Source organism: Phodopus roborovskii, unplaced genomic scaffold (assembly GCF_943737965.1).
Source record: "Phodopus roborovskii unplaced genomic scaffold, PHOROB, whole genome shotgun sequence".
Classification (NCBI taxonomy): Eukaryota; Metazoa; Chordata; class Mammalia; order Rodentia; family Cricetidae; genus Phodopus; species Phodopus roborovskii.
Window position 1 is genome coordinate 35,424,340 of NW_026126433.1, and position 22,856 is coordinate 35,447,195.

At 42.0% G+C, this 22,856-nt stretch overlaps 1 protein-coding gene across 3 annotated transcripts in view; it reads left to right on the forward strand.

Moving 5' to 3' along the window:
- Positions 1-532: 532 nt before the first annotated feature.
- The window catches only part of Selp (selectin P), a 33,221-nt gene continuing 10,897 nt past the window's right edge, over positions 533-22,856 (forward strand). For 2 of the 3 annotated variants that reach the window (XM_051186136.1, XM_051186137.1), the window contains exons 1-9: positions 534-824; positions 6,996-7,086; positions 9,092-9,478; positions 10,736-10,843; positions 11,331-11,516; positions 13,223-13,408; positions 15,591-15,776; positions 17,779-17,964; positions 22,004-22,189. In XM_051186136.1, coding sequence (XP_051042093.1) covers positions 822-824; positions 6,996-7,086; positions 9,092-9,478; positions 10,736-10,843; positions 11,331-11,516; positions 13,223-13,408; positions 15,591-15,776; positions 17,779-17,964; positions 22,004-22,189 — 1,519 coding nt within the window. In that variant the 5' untranslated portion in view covers positions 534-821. Of the gene's footprint in view, positions 825-6,995; positions 7,087-9,091; positions 9,479-10,735; positions 10,844-11,330; positions 11,517-13,222; positions 13,409-15,590; positions 15,777-17,778; positions 17,965-22,003; positions 22,190-22,856 lie in introns of all 3 variants that reach the window. The other variant, XM_051186138.1, reaches the window with a different exon arrangement.

Sequence of the window (22,856 nt, forward strand, 5' to 3'; positions counted from 1 at the left end):
CCCTAACCACTGCACTAACAGAATGTTTGGTCCCATGTACCACACACTCCATGAGAATAGAAATACAAACCTTCCCTTTTTTATGCAGTCTTGTTCTCTAGCGCAGCCTGGCCTAGAACTCTGAATCCTCCTCTTGTTCCCAAGTTCTGGAATTATAGGCATGTGCCACCACACTTTTCCATTATTCTTTTTTTTTTCTTTTTGACATGAGAAGCAGAGTTCTGCTCATATGTCCGGTGCCTGTTCCATATATCACTTTAAAACTCTTTCCGACAATATTCCCCAAGTGTCAGAAACTCTCACTGGGTTTTCCCTTTTCCACCTACTTAGTTTTTTTGCTTCTATTTTTGTTCTGTCCCCTCAGAAGTCTCCTGGAATCATAACATTCTCTGGCATCTCCCATTAACTGGAATTTACAGTGGGAATTTGTGATTAGTACAAGGCACGTCTCCCAAACCTATGACCTTAGATTGGGACTCCTATCATAATCAAAGGAAACCTGATGTCTGGGGGCATGGGGACTGTTCCTGCTTTGCTCAGCCTGGGATATCCAGGCATGATTCACACCTGCGCCTGTCTCCAGACCGTCTCCCATGGAAGGAGTGACCCGCTGCCCCCTTGGCAAGAGCTTCTTCCATGCTGCCAACACTGATCCTGCAGTATCAACATTCTAACTTTAGGGGAAAGGCTGTGGTGAATTTCTCAAAAGGGAATAGGAAGTCATTTTTTTTCTGAGGCAGCCTGACACCAAAGGGAGGCAGCAATAGTATAAGAAGTGTGGCTTGGCTAGGAAGAAGAAAGCCAGAGGAGACGCAAAGGAGATGGTAAGTTCATTTTTCTCTGTATGGGAAGTAGAGGAACTGAAGTGGTTTGTGGCTGAAGCAGACAGAAGAAAGGTTCAGAAAGTAAGGAACAGCAACAGCCATGGGGCTTTATGTTGAATAGCCTGAAGACATTTTTCTCTCTTTTTGAAGTGGGGTCTTGTTACCTTGGCTCATTAAACTCACTGTCCTCCTGTCTCAGCTTCCTGGGTAGGTAAGGCTTGTAGGTACACATCATCGTGCCCAGTTTGCAATATTTTTAAAGCCCATTTTGATTCTGCCAACATTCTTACAAGTTTTGATAATTTTACAAATAGAACCGTCGTGTCTTATAGAGGCAGGCATTTAACCAATGGCTACATGCTTAAGACTGGATGATATTGCCTTCTAGATCTCATTCTCAACCAGCTGCTGCTCTTTCTACAGAACTTGCAGGAACTCCTTTAAAGTAGATATTGGTGAGAATGTCACCTCTTTGCTAAGTCTGCTGGCTTCTGGGATAAATAGAAGGCTGAGAAAGAGCGTTGGGATGTATTTACAATTGAGCAGCTTTTTATGCTTAGCCTTCCTAATGCTTTCTCTTTCTTGGGAATTTTCTAGGACCAACCTAGAACATCCATGTGATTCTGATTTAAATTTTTATTTTTAGTGTGACTAACTCAGCCTCCTCACCTACAAATGGGATGTAATAATAATAATACTGTTATATGCTTATTATACAATATTATACACTCATTATACAATATCTAGTAGAGATTAAATAAGATTGCACAGAAGAGCATCTATACCTCTAGTTCTGTTTAAATGAAAAAGAAATCCCCAGAGGTATAGTGAGGTTGGGATTGAATGAAGATACAAAAGCAATACAATACAAGGTATTTTGAACTTGGTAAAGTTTCTGTGGATAAACCATTCATATATGGGGTACTTTCACATTTCGGAATTTGAAATCTTCTAGTCTGTGCCTAATGAGGTAACAGACCAGCATTTTCTTTTAAACATCTTTCTGCAGCATTCCTGAAGGGAGGAGATCTCCCCCCAACCACCGGTGTGTGTGTGTGTATGTGTGTGTGTGTGTAGAAAACCAAAGATATGAAAATGACATTTGAGCCTACAGTATTTAAATGACCATGACATAAAATGGGATTACCGTGTCTTTTTGCATGCCATTCTTCTGAACTGGTTGAGGTAAGTAAATGAACCATCAATTTCTTCCTTCTATTCTTTTTGGCATCCTCTTCTATTTCAAAGACATAAACAGAGTAAGTAGATCATCCCATTGTTCAGAAATCTGATGAAAGCTACAATTCCTCTGCCTAGAAGAAAATACAAATATCTACATAAAATGACCTTTATAGACAACCTGGACTTCCAGGTGGATCCCAGGAGACACTTAGGACTTTCCCTCCTGTGTATTATGCTCTGATGCTCCTCAGTTCTTGAAAGTAGGCTGGAACTCTGCAATGAAGTGCTAAGGACAAGCCCTGGTACTAGTCATAATACTTCTTGGATTTCTTCCTCTGTGAGCACATTTGATTCTTGGGATTCATAAACCTCAGTCTGTGTGAAATTTGCCTCATGTTTAGAGAGAGGTTTCAAATAGGACCAGAGAGAATGAAGTTAAGTTGTATCTAGTGGGATGTTGTCAACAAGCTCACATGGAACGGCTTCTGCTTAGGGATTTACAGCTAAGTTACCCTGAGGTCTGTCAAGGCTTCTGCAGGTCAAGGAGGAGCATCTCAGAATCATTTTGTGTGAACTGGTAACCACTTCAGGCTCCAGCTCCCAGTTTTTCCTGTTCCTTCTGTCATTTCTGCTCCTGCTCCATGGTATTCTAGGCTGGCAATCAGCTCTTAGAATATGCATCTTTCAAGCTCTATACATAGAAGATTATTAGTTAGATCATCAAAGAAATTATGACTTTTGACATAATGGGCAGTACTGAGCAAGGGCTCTGAGGAGGCTGAATTTGTAGTCATATTCACCATATTGCCTTCCAGGTGTTTAACGCTTCTGCTGGAAAAGCAGAGCAGATATTCTACAATGTGCAGTGCAGAGAAAATCCTTCATGTTTTCAGGGTTGTGACTTAGCTAAGGTCTCACGGTTTTTTGATAATTAAATGTGTGTTTTATTTTAATGCTACTGTTTCATTTTACATCATGATGATGCCTACTCTAATTTAAATATAGGCTTTGGTTCTGAGTAGTCAGATACTGGGATTTGTCTTACTTTTATTTGAAATATGTTTGACTTAGAGACAAGTATTTTTTTTCTGTGTGTTATATTTCAAGGTGTGGGGGGGTGGGGGCTGCTAGGATACTTCATTCAGAAAGTCAAAGGCACTAAGACTGAAACGATTTCAATGCTTTGTGATGCTGAGCTTTGACACTCTGAGGTTGTATGGCTCTTTATCCTTGATGAACCTCTCTCTTTTTTTCTATATCCATTCCCATCAACTCCAGCTGGTCAGACCATGGTAATGACCTCTGGTTTTTGAAGTTCAGGCTTCTTGTTCCTACTTAACAACAACCCTGCCAGGTGCATCTTTCCATGGAGCTTCAGAGCCCCGGAATTGGCTCCCTTTTGTTTATTGCCATTCAACAGGAGACCTATTTAAATTAGCTACCTTTTCAGTTGATCTCCAGAGTCCCAGTTTTCAACATCAGCCAGACCACAGCATACTTCTCTTACAGTCATCTCCTCCCACCCAGACAGTCTCTGGTGTACCATGTAATATGATAGGTACTAGATTATGATTATCACTTATTTACCAATTTAACACACTTACATGTGGTGAGAAGAGCTGAGAGGAGCCACGTATGTGCTAACAGGCATGACAGCCAGTTGTTGCAGATGTTCCTGTAGTTTCTTTGGGACCTGACAACCTGCACACTCCTGTATCTGCTCAGTATTCATGTTGGGGGCCTCATGTTCTAGAGCGAGGCCAGAAATGAAGATGCTTACCTGGGGACCTCTACAAATAGATGACAACAAGGTCTCGCAAAAACAAGAAGAGAAGCATGGAAGCAGAAATGCACCAAGGACAGAGAGTTGAGGGAGATCAAAGAAACGCTCAGAAAAAATTGCTCAAGACATTCGAGAAACATCACATTAAGGAAAATGAATTGGTCTGCAGCAAATGCTGGGGCACAGAGTTCAAGTAAGATAGTGGTAGAAAGCTGTCATTTAGTTGGATGATTTGCAAGTTCGTGATAACGTTCAAAAGGGCAGTTTGATAAGAAGGTGGAAGCTGTGGGCTGGAAAATGCAGAGGAGGCAGGGAGTTAGGAACTCATAGCTACAGAGGAAGCAGAGAAAGCCAAGGGGATCTGGGCAGGCAGACAAAGGTCAAGAAGGAATATCACCACTGCTTCCATGCTGCTGCACTGTGGTCCCCTCTCTGTGGCCATGGGACTCCGGTGTGCTGCTACCTCTTCCTACAAATGGGAGGCTAAAGGACAATGGTTCTCACACTTTCTCGCTGCTCCCTCCTTTACTCTGCAGTCATTCTAAGCAGCATTGCCAATAACCAGGGTGCTTATACAAGGCTGATGCAGTCGCAGGATGTTATTCTAGTGACCCAGTCAATCTCAGACTCTTTTCCAGCCACTTCCAGTTTGAAGTAGGCTACCAGGCAGCATTAAAGATTAGCAGAGTGCATGGCTGCTTCTTCTAGAGAGGTATTTCCTCTTGCTGCAACACTTCTTGGTTGGTCAGATACAGGGGCTCCTTAACTCTTCAGCATCCTAGATCCAATACTATCCCTAAAGCTGTGCTGGGGAACAGGAGCAGGTACAAAAGGACCCTAAGGACATTTCAGAGGAAAACTGTTACTAAGTAAAACTCCCAAATATTACCTCCCTTCATATCCACATATAAAGTCCTGTCAGCTACCATTAAGCCAATAGGTAAACTTACTACACAGGGGTTTGATTTGGGTGTCCATTAAATGTAGTCAAAATGAGGAGATCCACCTGAGTATGGTGCCTTAATCCCAGCACATGGGAGATGGAGGCAGGAGGCTGAGGAACTGGCTACATAGCAAATTTAAAGTTAACCTGGACTACATGAGAATTACCACAAAAGAATTAATAGATCCATGAGCCTTTTGGAAGCTGTCTAATTGTCGCAAATAGATATTTCCTCACTGTTTCCAAAGTTCATGAGCCTTGTAAGACTTAGAATTGATGTGCTGACCTGATGATGAGAAGTAGTGATCATCCATTAGCAGACCAGAACACCTACTGTATAATGCCAGGGAGGGAAATGCTGAATTGATTTGGAGGAATCCTTACATCTTCTATTGGACTGAAATAGCCAAGGAAGATGAGTATTAGTATTTGATGATGTTGAAGAACAGATGCATCAGGATGAAACAGGATGCAAATAGATTTGTGTTCTCCATTTTTCAATGCCATGACTTCATCAGGGCACTACCAATTTTCTAAAACCTTGCTTTGTTTCTAACCACTCCCCCCCCCTCTCTCTCTCTCTCACACACACACAACTGGTACAATAGAGAACGGGTTGTTGAAATTTTAGTTTAAACAAAATCCTTGCTTGAAAGTTTATACAAATAGACAACTCAGAATGGTGAGTACCTCTGTTGGGGTTGTATTTAAACAAAAACTTATTTAAAAGTTTAAATAAGTTAATACAGAAAACAATTAGTATGTTTGGGCAGGTGATTTTTTTTAAAACTTAGAAGCTGCATCAACTCACTCTCCTCATACATCTCTTTAGGTAGACTCCAGAGATCCAAAATGCCGAGAAATATCATTAGTGGGACCAGTCACAAGACCATAGGTAGAACAGCACTGGATTTATAGCTGTCATGTTGTTCCTCAGGGTGGAACCCAGCCTAGGGTCAGAACCAGTGCTAGGTCCCTGTATCTGACTACACTGCAGTATTCATCACTAAGAGCTTTGCTCTCACATCTCCAAAACTTTGGAAAACTGCATAGTCTCCCCTCCTTTTAGAGGGGAGAGTTAAACATTTCCTTCATAAAAATTGAAATTAAGATTAGATTTCAAGAATATTACAAATATTACAAACAGCTTTAAGAAGCTGTTACTGTATTCCGTGTTAAAGTTCAAAAGGGCAATTAAATGCTAGAGTGAGCTGGTGATACAACCCATAAGAAACAATAACAAGAGTATTTGTACTGTTCACTTTCTCGCCTTAAATAGTGATCCCCATTTTACTTCCTCTACAGAATCTTAGCCTGACATATTTCTGAACACAAGGTCTTTCTTATTTATAAAAATAAAACATAATAAATAAAAAAGTAAAACATCTTTAATTGGAACCATAATCTTTGCAAGTTAACTTTTTAAAAAGTCACCAGTGTGACAATTATTTTTAGTATACAAATATACTAATAATTTTGGCTTGGAGAGATGACTATGCAGATGTCAGCTGACTAATATGCTGGCTGATGAGGACACTCTACCTTCTTATAAAAGCCAGAATTCAGAAAGTCCAGGGTAGAAAGTTTGAAGCTGGCAAAGACACCTGTCACTGTCTAGGAGATTTGCTCTGATCTGAGTTGTGCACATCTTGGTATCTGGTCAGCCTGTGGTCATTATTGCATCTGCGTCTTCAGACATTTGCCATCCCACACCGTGCCCTGTATCATCTGTGGTAATTCAGAATTTCTATACAGTAATGGCTTCAGATAGCTATTTCTCTGAAGGAGTAGAAAGACTACATTTAAATGCAAAGCCATTGTTTTTATGTTGGTCATGATATGAGAGCAGCTTTGGAGGATACTGGTACCCTGCTCAACTTGGCCATGCCTCACACTCCACATCCTCAAAGTCAATGCAGCATGAATTTGAAATCTTAGGGGTTTATGAAGGTAAAAATGTCAAGTAGACAGCGTCTGTGTCAAAGTCTGTAGTTGTCAATACAAGTTCAGTATTGCTGTGTGCAATAATAACAAGGTTTCTAGAACCTGCCTGTCCAAAATCATCTTTAAAGGCCAATAAATTTGATATGCTCTTTGAAGCCTCATTCGGGTGGGTCAAAAAAGTGATGAGAAAGCAGAAGGAAGTGGAAGGTTTGAAATACGCTCCGGCTGGAAATAATTGTCCCAGTGATTATCAACTGAATTTCTATGGTTCCATTGGTTGTTTGTAGATAGTAAAAGGAAGTTTTCTGTTTTGTTTCAGGCCAGCTGCCTAAAAGCTTCCTGGAAGCCAAGACTCCAGAGTGTGGTCTTGGGAGGCGTTCAGCTCATCTGGATCATTGCTTTGATCTCTGGTAAATTCTGGGTGAACCCTTCATCTGACTTTGAGTTCTTAGGATCAGTCCTAGGGCCAAATGGGCATAGTTTGGGTCTGTGGTCTACTCTGAGGCATGGGAAGCTATACACACCCAAAATCCTGAAAGAAACACACAGCTGATACTACCACAGTGATCTACAAGGCTTCAAAGACAGCAAGCCGATACATCTAGGACCAACATCATCACTAGACAAGGCAGACACGGGCCCAAAGTAGTCTTAGCAACTCACAACAATATTTGAGTTTCTTTAAACATAATTTTGGGGCTAGAAAGATGAATCAACAGTCAAGGGCACTTGCTGTTTTTCCAGAGGACCCAAGTTTACTTTCCAGCACTTATACCATGTGACTTACAACCTCTTGAAACTCCAGTTTCAGGGACCTGACATTCTACTGACTCAGCCAATGCCTGTACACAAGTGGTGCACACAAACCCACATAAGCAAGCGCGTGCGAATACACACACACACACACACACACACACACAAACACAAAGAAATCTTTTTTTAAATAAAAGTACATTTCTCCAAAGTCAAAGTAAACATTTTAATACATAATATTAATACATTCATCACTGCCTTTAGTTGAGGAAAACAATAGTGTAATCCTGGCTATGTCAAAATCAATCTCCTCTCTTGCTATGTAGACTAGGCTGGCCTCAGGCTTGTGATCTTGACCTCACAAGGGTTGAAGCTACAGGTGTGTACCATCATGTCTGCCTGCCTCCAGACTAAGTCTAAGGCAAAACAGCACCACAGAGGGGCTAGTGAGGAAAGTTGAGATATGACAGATTCTCATGGATCAAATAGAAACAGAATTTTATAAACAGGAAGGGAGTCGTTTCCAGGCCTGATTGCTGGCATTGTTCACCTCTTCTGGGGAACTGGCCTCTTCTGCCCCATGAGTTCCCATGGGCTCCAATAACAACCTCTGTATCAAAGTGAACAGACCTTATTTCATTTTTATATCACACACACTTACAAGGAAGAGTTTGTTTTAATGCACAAATAAGTAGCTTTGGAATGCATAATTTACCACAGAGAAACAGTGAAGAGAAGTAAAGTGTGGGACTGCAAGTAGGTAGATGTTTCTAACCCTAACTCTGTTGAAGCCCTACAGCATTTCAGTAACTCAACAGGCATCTGCTGCAGGATTAGAAAGGGTCAAATACTGTGATTCACAGTAAAAATCCAGGGCTAAGAAAAGATCCACAAGCAACCAGATTCACAGTAGTGTGTATGGGTCACATCATAGAAACAGGTATTACAACACGGGGCAGTAAGGGATGTGGGAGCCTGAAGGAAGGAAGATGATGTTTACCTGAAGCCACCAAGGGAAACAGAAGAGGAGAAATTTACCAGGAATGAAGGGAGGGTCACCAACATAGTAGAACAACCACAAAGGAAAACAAAGAAGTAGCCAGGCATGGTGCTACATGCTTGTGAACCCAGTACTTGGGAGGCTGGAGCAGAGTTCCAGGCTAGCCTGAGATAAGCTGTAAGATCCTGACTCAACAAGACATAATAAATAAAGTAGATGTTCTACAAGGAGGAAAGTAAACATGGTAGGCACTGAGACTGATTCCTCAGGAGGTTCCAGATCACAGAGCATCTCATTCCCACCACACATTCATGTGCTGCCTAATGTGAGCTTGGACAAGCAATGCCTATTCTCCTTTGTTTATTAAACAAGAGTAGACCGGATTACCTCTCTGATATCTTGGGATTGCCAATCTTTTAACATCTAGAATCTTTTAGAAGATGCTGCTTTCCCTTCTGAATTTGTAGGCACTTTTAACTGGAAAATAGCAAACACTCATTTCTCCCTAAAATAACATCAGGCACAAAATAGCACAAAATAGCCTTGTTCCTGGCATCCATCTCAGGTAAGCCATTCATCTTACTTGCAGAAGTGAGCTTAGGAAGATGCTCCACCCAGTGAATGACACTAACCAGTGTTGATCTCCGCCCCCCCCCCCCCAGAGTTTGTAAACCAGAAGGAAGTGGCAGCATGGACCTATAACTACAGCATAAAGGCATACTCGTGGAATTACTCACGGACATTCTGCCAGAAGCACTTCACAGACTTAGTGGCCATCCAGAATAAGAATGAAATCGCTCACCTCAATGATGTCATCCCATACTTCAACTCTTACTACTGGATTGGGATCCGAAAGATCAATAATAAGTGGACCTGGGTGGGAACCAATAAGACTCTCACAGAGGAGGCCGAGAACTGGGCCGACAATGAGCCCAACAACAAGAGGAACAACCAGGACTGTGTGGAGATCTACATCAAGAGTAACTCCGCCCCTGGCAAGTGGAATGATGAACCCTGCTCCAAACGCAAGCGGGCCCTGTGCTACACAGGTGAGGCTTCCTCTGAGCTCATGTCATCAGCTCTTAAAAATATGTTCTTCCTGGTTGAGGAATGTGACCACTTGAGGGAGTAACATGGAGTCACAAGGTCGGGAACAAGACAATTCAGAATTAGTTGGCATTCCTGAGCACCTTGGAGAATGTAAGGTCGAGATTAGAGAAAAGCATCTATGTAAAACTAGAGGGGATGTCAGTATTGCCCAGCCCACCCTCCTTATTACTAATGACACAATGCTCAGGAAATGTTACTTTTTCCCTTTGGTTTGTTTTTTTCTAGACAGGATTTCTCTGTGTAGCTTTGGAGCCTGTACTGAAACTTGCTCTGTAGACCAGGCTGGTCTGGTCTAGAACTCACAGAGATCCGTCTGCCTCTGCCTCCCAAGTGCTGGGATTAAAGGTGTACACTGTCACTGCCCGTCAAAATGTTACTTTCTTAAAGCCATGAGGCTTTCAAAAACTTTTTACAATAGAAAGAGCATTGAAAATTACTGACATAGTTAGTACTGCAATTTCTTTTCTGATGACAAAGGTCACTATCACTAACTGGTATGATTTTCCAAAACCCAAATAGGATCCATCCCTGACAAACCAGTATTCTAGACAGATAATGACATCAACTGACATTTTGCAGTATAAGATGTAATGGGGTTTCCTATAGGAGAGGGATGACATGTAGACAGGAATATTGCAATGAGACATTAAGTTTGGTTGCAGAAACAATTATCTGCAAGATTTGCCAAGTCTCAGCACACATTATCATGAGAAGATTTATCCTTTGAGTTTTTGTTAATCTCCTTCCTGACATCAAAGAGTTTGTCCACACATCTATTTGTGACTGCACTTGTCATTCTGTGCCTACCCATAGCTGTATCCTCATTTGAAAATACTAAATGACTCATCCAACAGGAGCTTTGTAAGTTAGGGCTGGAAACCCTGCACCAGCATGTATTAGCATATGACAGTACAGATTGACAGGAAGTTTGTTGCTATCCCTAAGAGACACCACTGGAAAGAATACCCACTAGCACTGAATGCCAATCGCACTCATCATCACTTAATGTAATTCTGTTTATGTCATTTGTTTAGTGTTACATTTAGTCCTCATGGCACTTTAGCAGCCAGGCATTGCTGTCATTGTGGCAGCACCTTTCACAGGGCATAGGACAGCCCTCAACATGGCTCCTGAGAGGGTGAAGTCTGTGCCTCCTGCGAATGTCTATGATTCTGATCCCTCTTATATCCATGCAGCCTCCTGCCAGGACATGTCCTGCAACAAGCAAGGGGAGTGCATCGAAACCATCGGGAACTACACCTGCTCCTGCTACCCAGGGTTCTATGGGCCAGAGTGTGAATACGGTGAGACTGGCACTTGGGTGCTGCTGTTGCTTTGGCCATTGATCTTACGTGAGCGATAATGCCAGAAAGTAAATTATGGTTTAGCCTCTCCAGAAAGTAAAGGCAAGTGGGAGGTTCCCTCTGCCATCTGTCCACCTGCTCGACACTGTTGTCTCAAAACACCCAGGATGAAAATCACTTTATTTTTTGGAGAGAGCATTGATTCATGACATTTTAAGGAATAAATGAGAAATATAAAGACAGAAAGAGAAAATGGAAGTCTTGGAGTTTAATTTTACCATTTGAATTAAAAAATAATGAGCGAATTGAGTTATCCAAAGAAGTGATTATTTTCTAAGATGGTGGCAATACAAAGGAACCAAATTAAGGTGGAGGGCTTGGGCTAAGCAGCTAAGGAGGGAAAACAAACAGAGTTACAACTTGCTGTGGATAGCAGAGTTTTCAAGTCTACAATGAGAAAAAAAATCACTATGTTTGTCCCCCACAGTCCAAGAGTGTGGAGAGTTCGACCTTCCTCAACACGTGCTCATGAACTGCCAACACCCTCTGGGAGACTTCTCGTTCAGCTCGCAGTGTAGTTTTCACTGTGCTGAAGGATATGAATTGAATGGACCCAGCAGGCTGGAATGTTTGGCTTCTGGGAGCTGGACAAATAAGCCCCCTCAGTGTAAAGGTATGCAGGCCTAACTTTTCCCATTCCTGCTAAACAAGAGAACTTGGGAGAATGCATATGCGGCAGTGAGATTTCCATTAAAAACTTGTGAAATAGGGGCTGAAAAGTGGTTAAGAGCACCGGTTGCTCATCCAAAGGATCCAGGTTCAATTCCCACCATGCACATAGTGGTTCACAGCCATCTGTAACTCCAGTTCCAAGGGATCCATTGCTGTCTTTTCTTTTTTTAGTTTTAATGGGGAGCGGGGTTGGCAAGGTGGTGGTAGTGAACATTTCTTTTTAAGATTGCATTTATTTATTATGTATACAGTGTTCTGCCTGCATGTGTCCCTACAGGCCAGAATAGAGCACCAGATCTCAATTGAGGTGGTTGTGAGACACCATGTGGTTGCTGGGAATTGAACTCAGGACCTCTGGAAGAGCAGTCAGTGCTCTTAACCGATGAGCCATCTCTCCAGCCCCCATTGCTGACTTTTGACCACTGCAGGCACCAGGCAAACATGTTATATACTGATATACATGCAGGCAAAACACCCATACACATAAAATGTCTACATTAAAAAAAAAAAAGCTTGAGAAGTTAATAAGGATCTACATTAGCTGGAAATTCTAGTTACCACAATTACTAGTCAATCAGGTTAACCCTGATTTTCATTTTCATGGAGCATCTCCTATATGTTAAGAGGTGGTAGTTTATTTTTTTAATTTCTGGGAAAAAGCATCATTTTGTTTTGTTACTTGTAAAGTAAACTGTGAGCAACAATGAGAATTTAGGATTAAGCTTATACCATTGTTTCTTAGAGGAAAAAAAAACATAGTTATTTGGATCTCTGAATAGACATTGAGTTCTACTTAACCAACTAGGAATGACCTTGCCTGCCACTTTGGGAAAGTGTAAATGCCACAGAATCCCAAAGCTTCCAAAGTGCTGGCTGTAACTTGTCCCGGAGTGAACATCAATCATAGCTCTCTGCTTATTTTTGGCCTCCGAGTGCTCAGCACTGAGCAGGCTTGAAGGAGGAAGTCTGGCCAGCACTCTAGCTTCATTGTGAAGAAGGACTAAGGACTGTCTTCAGTTGGTCAAAGATGGAACATTGGAGCAGCTAAGGGTGGAAATAGCTCCTGTCCCAGAATGTAAAAGCAAATGTCAGAACACTGAGACATATAATATCCACCCCACCCTGTCTTAGCTAGAACACAGATGAAACTGACCATCTTTGAGAAGCTGTTCTGAACTGCCCGTTTTTAATTTTTCATCCTTTAGTTACTACTGAGCTATATTGTTTAACTCTGGGCTGGAAAAAGTAGTATCAGACTATGGACAACCAAAAGGCCAATTTTGCTATGATCAAAATAGAAAAATCCCACTCTTCCCCTAACTCATATTCCACAAGCAGTTTCAGAATAGCATTGTTCATGTATTTCCCATAAGAGGGCAAATACCTCAATGCATGGACCTTCAGGGACAGATTTATAATATACAAAGCATAAAGAAAGTTGAGGAGAGCTTGGAGAACTCTGTGTTAAGATGTTCAGGTCACTCTGAGGATTGACACTCCATGCCAGGATGGTTAGAGCCCCCTGGTCTCTACATCTTCCCAGGTCCACCTGTGTTTCCACAGACAGTCCCACACTGTTCTCTGTGGGCGTGGCTTCCCTCCATGTGGGTATTCTCCCCTTTCTTAATCACTGGTTTTCCTATTCAGCTGTGCAGTGCCAGAGCCTGGGAGCCCCTATCCATGGAACCATGGACTGTGTGCACCCGCTTGCTGCCTTTGCCTACGGCTCCAGATGTAATTTTGAGTGTCATCTTGGATATCAAGTGAGGGGCTCAGACACACTCCATTGCACTGGCTCTGGCCAGTGGACTGGACCATCGCCAACTTGTGAAGGTAAGGTTTATTTTTATCAGCTCTCAATATAGCCTAGAAGGAGCCATGCCATGGTAGAATGATTAAGTGCTCTTAAGGACAACACAGCCTCCTCTAAGATGATATTTGTTCAACCCCTAGGAGCTGAGAAATTTCTCATCTATGAAATGATGCTAAGAATTGCTTGGTGCATTGTGAGAATTAAGCATATGAGATGCACACAATGAAACAGCAGGTAGAAGCAGGATCTGGTGTTGAATGTGTGTGTAATCTCAGCACTTGAGAACCTAAGACAGTAGGGTTTCTGCTAATTAAATGTCAACCTGAGTTGCAATGGAGGCCAGCTTGGGCTGCATAATGACACGCTGTCTTAAACATATACTAAGATAAAGTAAAGACAAAGAGAAGAAATGGCAAGTATAAAGTACAAAGCATAGACTTGGGCACTTGCTTACTTTAGGCTCTGCCTATTTCAACCACATCCCCTTCCTGTCCCACTGGCATATGCACTCTGGAGGGCAATATCCTATACCTGAGAAGAAGTTAAAGCAGTATCTATGGGGATAATGAGACATCTAGAGTCAAAATCTAGAGTCAAAAGGCAGCAAGCAGGTGCACACAGTCCATGGTTCCATGGATAGGGGCTCCCAGGCTCTGGCACTGCACAGCTGAATAGGAAAACCAGTGATTAAGAAAGGGGAGAATACCCACATGGAGGGAAGCCACGCCCACAGAGAACAGTGTGGGACTGTCTGTGGAAGTAGGCTCTGCAAAGGGATAAAGGAACCGGCATTAAAGAATTGCTGTGGTGCAAACTTTGGTGATTACATAATACATGAAGAGTCAACTGTGTGCAGTTGCTTCGTCCCTTCATATTATAGGGCAGAGATGGGAGAGAGAGAGTAGAAGACTGAAGGCTTGGTTAGTAAAACTCCCAGACCTGGATTACAAGCCCAGCTCAAATACTGTTAGTGGTAAGACTTCTGGGAGGAGCTAAGGAAATGGTTCAGTGGGTAAAGTACTTGCTACGCAAGCCTGGGTACCTGAATATGGGTTCTCATAAATAGCGTAAAAGCCAGCTGTGGTGGCATGTGCCTATAACCTCAACATTTGAGCTGGAGAGCTACAGATCAGAAGATCCCTTGAGTTTGCTGGCCAACCAGACTAGGGCAGCAGCAAACCCAAGGCTCAATAAGAGACAATCAGAGACAGACACCTGACATCAACCTGTGGCCTCTACACTATCACACATGGGCAGTCATGTGCACATGCAGGTCATGCGCGTGTACATACACCACACACACACACACACACACACACACACACACATACACACACACATACACACAGCACAGCACAGTCATACACCTCAGCACATATACTTTAGAGAGATTACACGAAATTTATGACTACCATTTTTTTTCTCAGCTATAAAGTAAAAGAAGAGCATGAGAGGGCATTTGGCCTCCTATTGCTCTGATTCTGCAAAAACTAGAGGTGAGGGCAAAAGGGTAGTATCTGTGCTCTGCAAATTGCAGAAGTATCTAGAGACATACCATCTCCACAGAAGGGTTTGGGGAAAACAGTCCTTATGAGAGCTGGGGTCATTCAGAGTACAGCAGTATGAGGGACTCACTTCTGGCTGCACACACTTGGCAAACAATGTCTGCTTAGGATGACATCCTGTGTTCTAGGATACAGGACACTTGAAACCATCATACAGTACTAACTAGGTCAGAGCATCTACAGTAAGCTACATTGTCCGTCTGCTTCCTCATAAGCCCACTTTCTCTGTGTCTGTTCTTTTATAACCCAATAAACATTTAATGAGCACCCAGAATGTATCAAGCAGAGTACAGGGCTCCATGATACAGTTCTGAATGGCTACTCCAGCATCAAGGAGACTGTGATGTAAGAAGGAAGAATTGCAATCATGCATAAGGAGCACAGTGCAGGGTCTGAGGAACCCACACATGGAGTCCCTGCCTCCCAGTTAGGGTAGGAAGGAAGCCTACTGAAGGAAAATAATGTCAAAACTGAGATGTGAAGAGTGAGCCAGACAAAGAGGGACATGGGAAGGGTAGTTTTCCTTTTGGACAAAGAAAAATGTGAGGTTTTGAATATGTAGACAATGTGGGCGAGAAAGAAGCAGCCTCTCCCAATAGACTACAGAGAAAGACTATATCTGGCATTCTCCCTTCAGCCATTGCGTGTGAACCTCTGGAGACCCCCGCCCACGGAAGCATGGATTGCTCCCCATCCACAGGAGCACTTGAATACAACAGCAGCTGTGCTTTCACTTGTGCAGAGGGCTTCGTGCTGAAAGGAAATGATGCAGTTCAGTGTATTGACTTGGGACAGTGGACAGCCCCAGCCCCAGTCTGTGAAGGTACTGTGACACTGAATCATTCTGCTGTGCCTCTTGGGTATGCTTTTCTGTTGGATGTTCACAGACAGCCTGAGGTGTGCTGGGCTCTTTGTGTTTGGTGCCAGTGATCAAACAGTGGGCAAAGTGAGTTTTAAGCACTCACTTTGTGCTTAAACTGTGTTCATGACAGCACAGTTAAGGTGAGAGTTGCCTTGGTTCACATGTTTGGAGTGGGCTGAGGAAAACAATGACGTATGAAGGACAGCATGAGATGGTAGAAGAGGAATGGGCGAGGCAGTTGGTCTAGGTCTATCATTTTTTTTGTCAGCAGGCTTTGGGGATTTCTGAGTTCTGTGACTTCTGCTAAAGTGAGGCACTGATACCAGCTTTTCCTACTTCTGTTACCAACAGTTGTGAGTCAATGTGATCTGAAGCCACTAATACTGCTGTCAACTTTATAAACACAAAGAAAGCCATAATGAAACAGTTACTTTATAAACGCCAAGCCTGTGGTCTTATAGACACCAAGTCAGTGAGTGAAATGGATACATAAAGTCCGACATTCACATATACTAGAATACTATTCAGCATTAGAAAGGGAATACCAATATAAGCTCCAATATGGATAGATCTTAAAGACACTGATAAGGGAAATGAGTCACCCTCCAAAAATCAATATATGATCATATATATATATATACACATATATATATTCATATATTCTTTAAAAAATACAGTCACAGAGACAGAAAGTAGAATGATAGGGTAAAGGGTAAGAGGAATTACTGTTAGGAAGCATGAACGCTATATGACAATGCAGATGCAAATGACATAGAACTAGACACTTCAGTTAGCTAAGTGGCAAATGGCAAATTTTATGCTTCATGTATTTAGCATGATGGACACATTGAAAATAAAGGCAGGCAGTGGAGGAATAAAAGTGCATGCCTTATGGTGATAAAACTGTTAGCGTGGCTAAATGTGCTGTTATGTGTTGTCTAGGAGACACAGATATACTAAGTAAGCCCTGTGACTTTCACAAGGGACTGCTCAAACCACTTTGTATCCAGGCAAGTAAATGTCAAATGATTCAGAACAGATGGTTGGATATTTTCTTAAACATCTGGAATTGAAGCCTCCATAACTCCTTTTATTGTCCTCACTAGTGTTTCTATGCCAATAGTCAAGGTCTACAGCTGCTGAACAGCCCTGAGAATAGCTCTGTTGTCTGCCAGTGCCTCAGTGGCTGCTACTGTGGCTAGTAGCCAGGATTTATTGAGCATTTCCTGTGATCTCAGATACTCTAATGCTAAGAGGTAGTGAAAGCTATTCATATTTTGGAGGTGAAAAAAAGAAATAAGTGTGCTCTCTCCATATAGACTGTTGTATATTTACAGATAATAGTGTAGTTGAGAGACAATGGGAAGGAAAAGATAGGGCAATGGGAATGAAGTAAGGGACAATTATATATGCAAGTGTGTATATATATAAAATGTTGTGGTGAAACCTACCATTTTGTATGCTAACTAAAATTGTTTTACAAAAGATCCCACTTTAATCATGATCATAATTTTATTCTGCTTTTCCATTTAACATTATGCATAGAAATGTCTCTGAAATATTTTGCAAGTAAAATACATGAAATTTAAGAACTATGAATATTATTTTCATGAATCCATAATTTACTTTTTGTCCCATTTATGCTTGTTTTATTCTTACTGACAATGTCTTGACAAAAATCACTGAGTTGATTTTAGTATGAATCTCAAGAATTTCTATACTTTTCAGGGATCCTTGAGTCCAAAAGTATGCTAACACCAGTTCAGCCAACACTGGTTCAAACACTTTTCCTTGTGAAAATCCATCAAGTATCATTGACATTAATGGCAATCTTTTTAATCTCCCAAGTTAAACAAGCCCCACTCAGGAATCCTCAGGCTTTCACTAAAAAGAGCTGATAGGTCAAAGCCAACAACACTTATATATGACTGTTTCCTTACCCTCTGCCTTCCTTGCCCCTTAGCTTTGCAGTGTCAGGATTTTCCAGTTCCGAGAAAAGCTCGGGTGACCTGCTCAGATCCCTTTGGTGCCCTGAAGTACCAATCAGTCTGCAGCTTTTCCTGTGATGAAGGCTCACTCTTGGTGGGAGCAAGTGCAATAAGATGCTTGGCTACTGGGCACTGGAGTGGGCCTCTTCCAGAATGCCAAGGTAAGAATGTCTTCTCCCCATTTTCTTGGGAGTAAGTTGGAAGCAGTGTTCTTAAAGGCTATGTCTGTGGTGATAACTGTGTAGTGTCTGTCTACCATGAAGTTATCTGGGGAATGAATGAGTTCTGTCACTAACCCCTTCATCTTCTATCCCAAAAACCCAAATACAAGTGTAATCAGAGGCTAAGCAGATACTGAGTGTCAGGCTATTTGGCAGTGGATATCAGCAATGCAGTGACTTTTGCACTGTCCTTATCAGGACTGACAGGCTCCTATCATGAATAGTACTCATTGGCTTAGCATAGTACTCATTGGCATAGCAGAAAGAAGATGAAATGAAAACTTAGCTTTGAGTATTTTTTCCAGCACTTTCTTCTTAGGGATCATGGCAAGTCCTGTTGGAATGAGAAAGCTAGGGTTACAGAACCTAGTTGCAAGTGTTCTCTGAGATCTGCATAACACTGTAGAGACACGCTTAGGATAGAGTGGGAGGGTGGGAAAGGAAGAATACATGCCATGAGCTATAGAAATTAGGACACCCTCAAAAGAAAGTAATGTGCAGATTCATTCATTTGTATCCGTGTTAGACTTGGTGTTAAGAAGACAATGCATCCTGTGAACACACCATAACATCCTGTGTGAAGTGGAGCTGGTCTAACCACCTCACTTTATACATGGAAGCGCAGATTGTGATTTTCAAATTTTTCCAGTTCTTTTTCTTTCAGTGTATCCAGTGCTCTAGCCAGATTTATGACTAAAACTCTTAATGAGATTTCCATTTATAAAACCTACAAATAGAAACACAATAAGAAAACAGAAAAATAAACACAACCCTCTAAAATATCAACCCCCTTAAATAAATGGTGTTAACATTCTAGAACAGAGTGCTTCCTATATTTTCTCATCCAATTTTTCCTTTGCAATAGTATTTGCAATAGTATTTTAATAATATTCTTAATATATGTAATATGAAGTATTTCTATATTATTTATCATGCCTTTAACTTTGCATAGGCCTTCAATATCTAAGTAGAAGCAAGCAGGTCATGTTTTTCATGAAGAGGAAACCACTTGCTATTCAGAGCAGAGAAGTACAGACACACACATACACCATTGTAAATCCCAAAATGCATATATGAATAAACAAATGAATTAATTAACAGCTTAATAGGATTTCGTTCATGCCAGACATCAGAACCTATGTCGAGCAGGAGTTGAGGTTCAGAATGAGGAACTGGGTCAGGAGAGAGCAGAATGATGCTATGAGCTTGTCCCATCAGCTTGCATCCTCACTACACTGCAGTTCACACAACTTTAAAACGAGCTCAGGATTCCTGAACAGAGTTATCAGAGTTATCAGGCCTTTCTGGGAAAGCCAGACCTTGCATTACCCCCACAGCTCTGCCTATGGGTGTTCACAGCCAGGAGGTTGTCACTCACCCCAGCTTCCTGTGACCTTCCAGTTCCCTTCTGCTTTTAGCCCTTTGTTTACTCTGGGGAAACTTTCTCCTCTTCTTGTTAGGCACACATCAAGTGAAAAACCCACATGTGGTTGAGGCAGGAAGGTACCACAAGGCCTGAAATCCACAAGCTATTGTGACACTTCCGAAGGAGAGCATGTTATCAGATAATTTCCCTTGTCACTGTCCCCACAGCCCTCCACACTCACCCTTGCAAAGTCACAGGAAAGCTGGAAATGACTCTGCCAAACCAAGGACCCACACCCTTGCCCTGCTGCATTTCCAAATTATAGCTGTCCCATCCCTGATCTCTCTTTCTCTCTCTCTCTCTCTCTCTCTCTCTCTCTCTCTCTCTCTCTCTCTCTCTCTCTCTCTCTCCTTTCCTCCCTCCCTCTCTCTCTCTCTCTCTTTCTCTCTCTCTCTCTATCTCTCTCTCTCTCTCACACACACACACACACACACACAGGAAGACTTTGCAAGTGGCATACAGTACCTTAATCTCTGTAGAAGTTGGTTAGATTGAGGGAAGTATTGTTGGAGACACTAAGAAACTAAGTTACAAACAACATCTTAAAACTTCATGCTATTGTATTTGCTGACCAGTAAGCAGCTGACCTGGGACAGCTGTGTCACTTCCGCTGGTTTAAAGCCAGCACCGAGCAACCAAGCCAAGCAACAAAGAAGTCCCTGAGACCATGCTTACATGATCGTCTTTCCTGAGTGTTGGCATGAGTCTATTGACTCTTGGGTTTCATTGCTCTGTGAAGCAGAGAGACAGACAGACAGACAGACAGACAGACAGACAGACAGACAGACAGACACACACACACACACACACACACAGGAAGAAGATGGATTTCAAAATGCCCAAGTTCTTTTTTTTTATGCATATAGAGTATTTTTTATTTAATTTTATATAACAAAGTCCAATTAAATGAAAACAAACATTTATACACAATATTTGGGAATTTGGGCGTCGTTCTTTCCAAACTACTTCCTGCTGGTAAGGGGCGCTGTCTTGGGGGATTCGAAGAAGATTCAGATATCCTAGCTGTAGTCTGTAGGGCTGTTTTGTCCAGCTGTTTGGAATGTAGGATCAGCTTGTACTCTGTTTCAGGCGGTTTGGTGTGATCAAACCACATTAGTCTGGAAGGAATCCACATCTTTTCATTTTCTGTGGAAACAAAAATAGAAATACTTTTCCCCAGTAACTTGTTCTTCAACTTAAATTTTGGAGTCAAAGCATTTTTTTTTTATTTTTTATTTTTATTATTTTACATGTCGATCCCAGTTCCCTCTCCCTCCCTCCCTCCCTCCCCCCAAGCCCTCCCTCCCTCCTTCCCTTCCTTTTGCCCTCTCTACCCTCTCCCATGCACTCTAAACACCCTCCCCTCCCAACCCCCCACCACAATACAATATGTAGGGGAATGCCATCCAGTTGGGGTCATGTAGATCTGACAGGTCCTGTGAAGTAGGGACTAGGGCTTCTCTCCTATCTCTAGAATAAGGCAGTTATCCCTCCATGGGGGATATGTTTGCAAAGTCCTTTTGTGCACCAGGGATACATCCTGGCTCCACTGTCTGAGGTCTCTTAGACTGCTCAGACCTTCTGGCTGAGACCCATATTCAGGGGGGTCCGAGTCAGACCCCTGTTGGCTTCCCAGCTATCAGTCTAGTGGCCCTTAGCTCCTCCTTGTTCAGGTAAGCTGTCTCTATGTACTTCTACCGCATGGTCTTGTCCTCTCCATCTGCTTCTGGGTTCTAGTTTGACTCAGTGTTTATGTATGGGTGTTTGCTCCTGTTTTCAACAGGCATTAGTTGAGGACTCCATGGAGAAGTTAGTTGTTGATCTCACTCTCCGGGAAGGGCATTTATGATAGCCTTTCCACAGAAGCTGAGATTGTTAGTTGGGAGCAGTCTTGTAGTTCCCTCGACCTTTCTTTGTGTTCAACTTTATCTTCAAACCAATATTGGCTCCCTCTTTTATGTTCTCTCTCTCTGTCTCTGTCTCTCTCTCTCTTTCCTATTTTCCATTCCTAACCAGGCTCAATCCTCCTGGTCGCACATGCCTTCCTCTCCTCCCTCTCATTTTCTCCTACTTCTCTCTCCATTAGCTGTCCTCCCCCACTATACCTGAGGTCTGGGGGACTTGTCCCTTCCCAGTTCTGTGAGGGACTTTATATGAATCTCTTAGAATACAACTTGTATCCTAGTTCCTCTGGTGATGTGAATTATAGGCTGGTGATCATTTGATCTAGGTCTAAAATCCATATATGAGTGAGTACATACTGTGTTCCTCTTTTTGTGACTGGGTTACCTCATTCAGGATGGTTTCTTCAAGTGCCATCCACTTGCCTGCGAATTTCAAGATACCATTATTTTTTTCTGCAGAGTAGTATTCCATTGTGTAGATGTGCCACATCTTCATTAACCATTCTTCAATTGAAGGGCATCTAGGTTGCTTCCAGGTTCTTGCTATTACAAATAGTGCTGCTATGAACATAGTTGAACAGATGTCTTTGTTAAAATGCCCAAGTTCTAACATGGTCTGCCCTCTCCCACTTTATCCTTCCCACTGTAGCTGTCACCTGCACATCTTTGCTCAGTCCTCAGAATGGAACTATGACCTGTATCCAGCCTCCTGAAGGTTCCACTTACAAATCCACATGTCAGTTCATCTGTGATGAAGGATTTTATCTGTCTGGACCAGAAAGATTGGATTGTTCTCCATCTGGACATTGGACAGGCACACCACCCACATGTGAAGGTAGGCACGTGGGTCTGTCCTGTCTTGTGATTTCTCAAATATTATCATATAAGGAAAAATCATTAGATGTTTGGATGAAGGTGTTCCTGATCTAAACGCTAGGTGTGAGAATCTGGGTCAAAATTTTCTCTCTCCTTGGATAACAAATTTTAACAAATTGAGTAAAACATTTGTCTTAACAATGTTTTCACATCATCATAGCAATCATAGCACATAATGTCACCATTCTAGAATAATAAAGGAAGTCAATATCAATTCCACATTACTGATGAGAAAGAAACAAATTCAGAGGTAAGATAGTCCAAGGCCATTGCCATTCACAATAATATTCAACTATAAATTGAAACATTTATTTTCATATAAAGACTTTCTCTTTTTCTACTACACTCTTTAGCCATTTATTCCTTCACCAACCTTACTAAGTCTCAGACTAATAGCTTATTTGGGGATGGATGGCCTTTAATCTAACCTGACTTTCATTTTTCCCCTTATTTTCCTCCTATTTCTTTACGGGTTTTAAACTCATTGAAGCAGAAGTTGTACTTCCTGCATCGTGTGTGTGTGTGTGTGTGTGTGTGTGTGTGTGTGTGTGTGTTGGTAGTATGCATGTGGATGCAAAAAACATTGATGTTGGGAGTCTTCCATTATTTCTTTTGACCTTATCTTT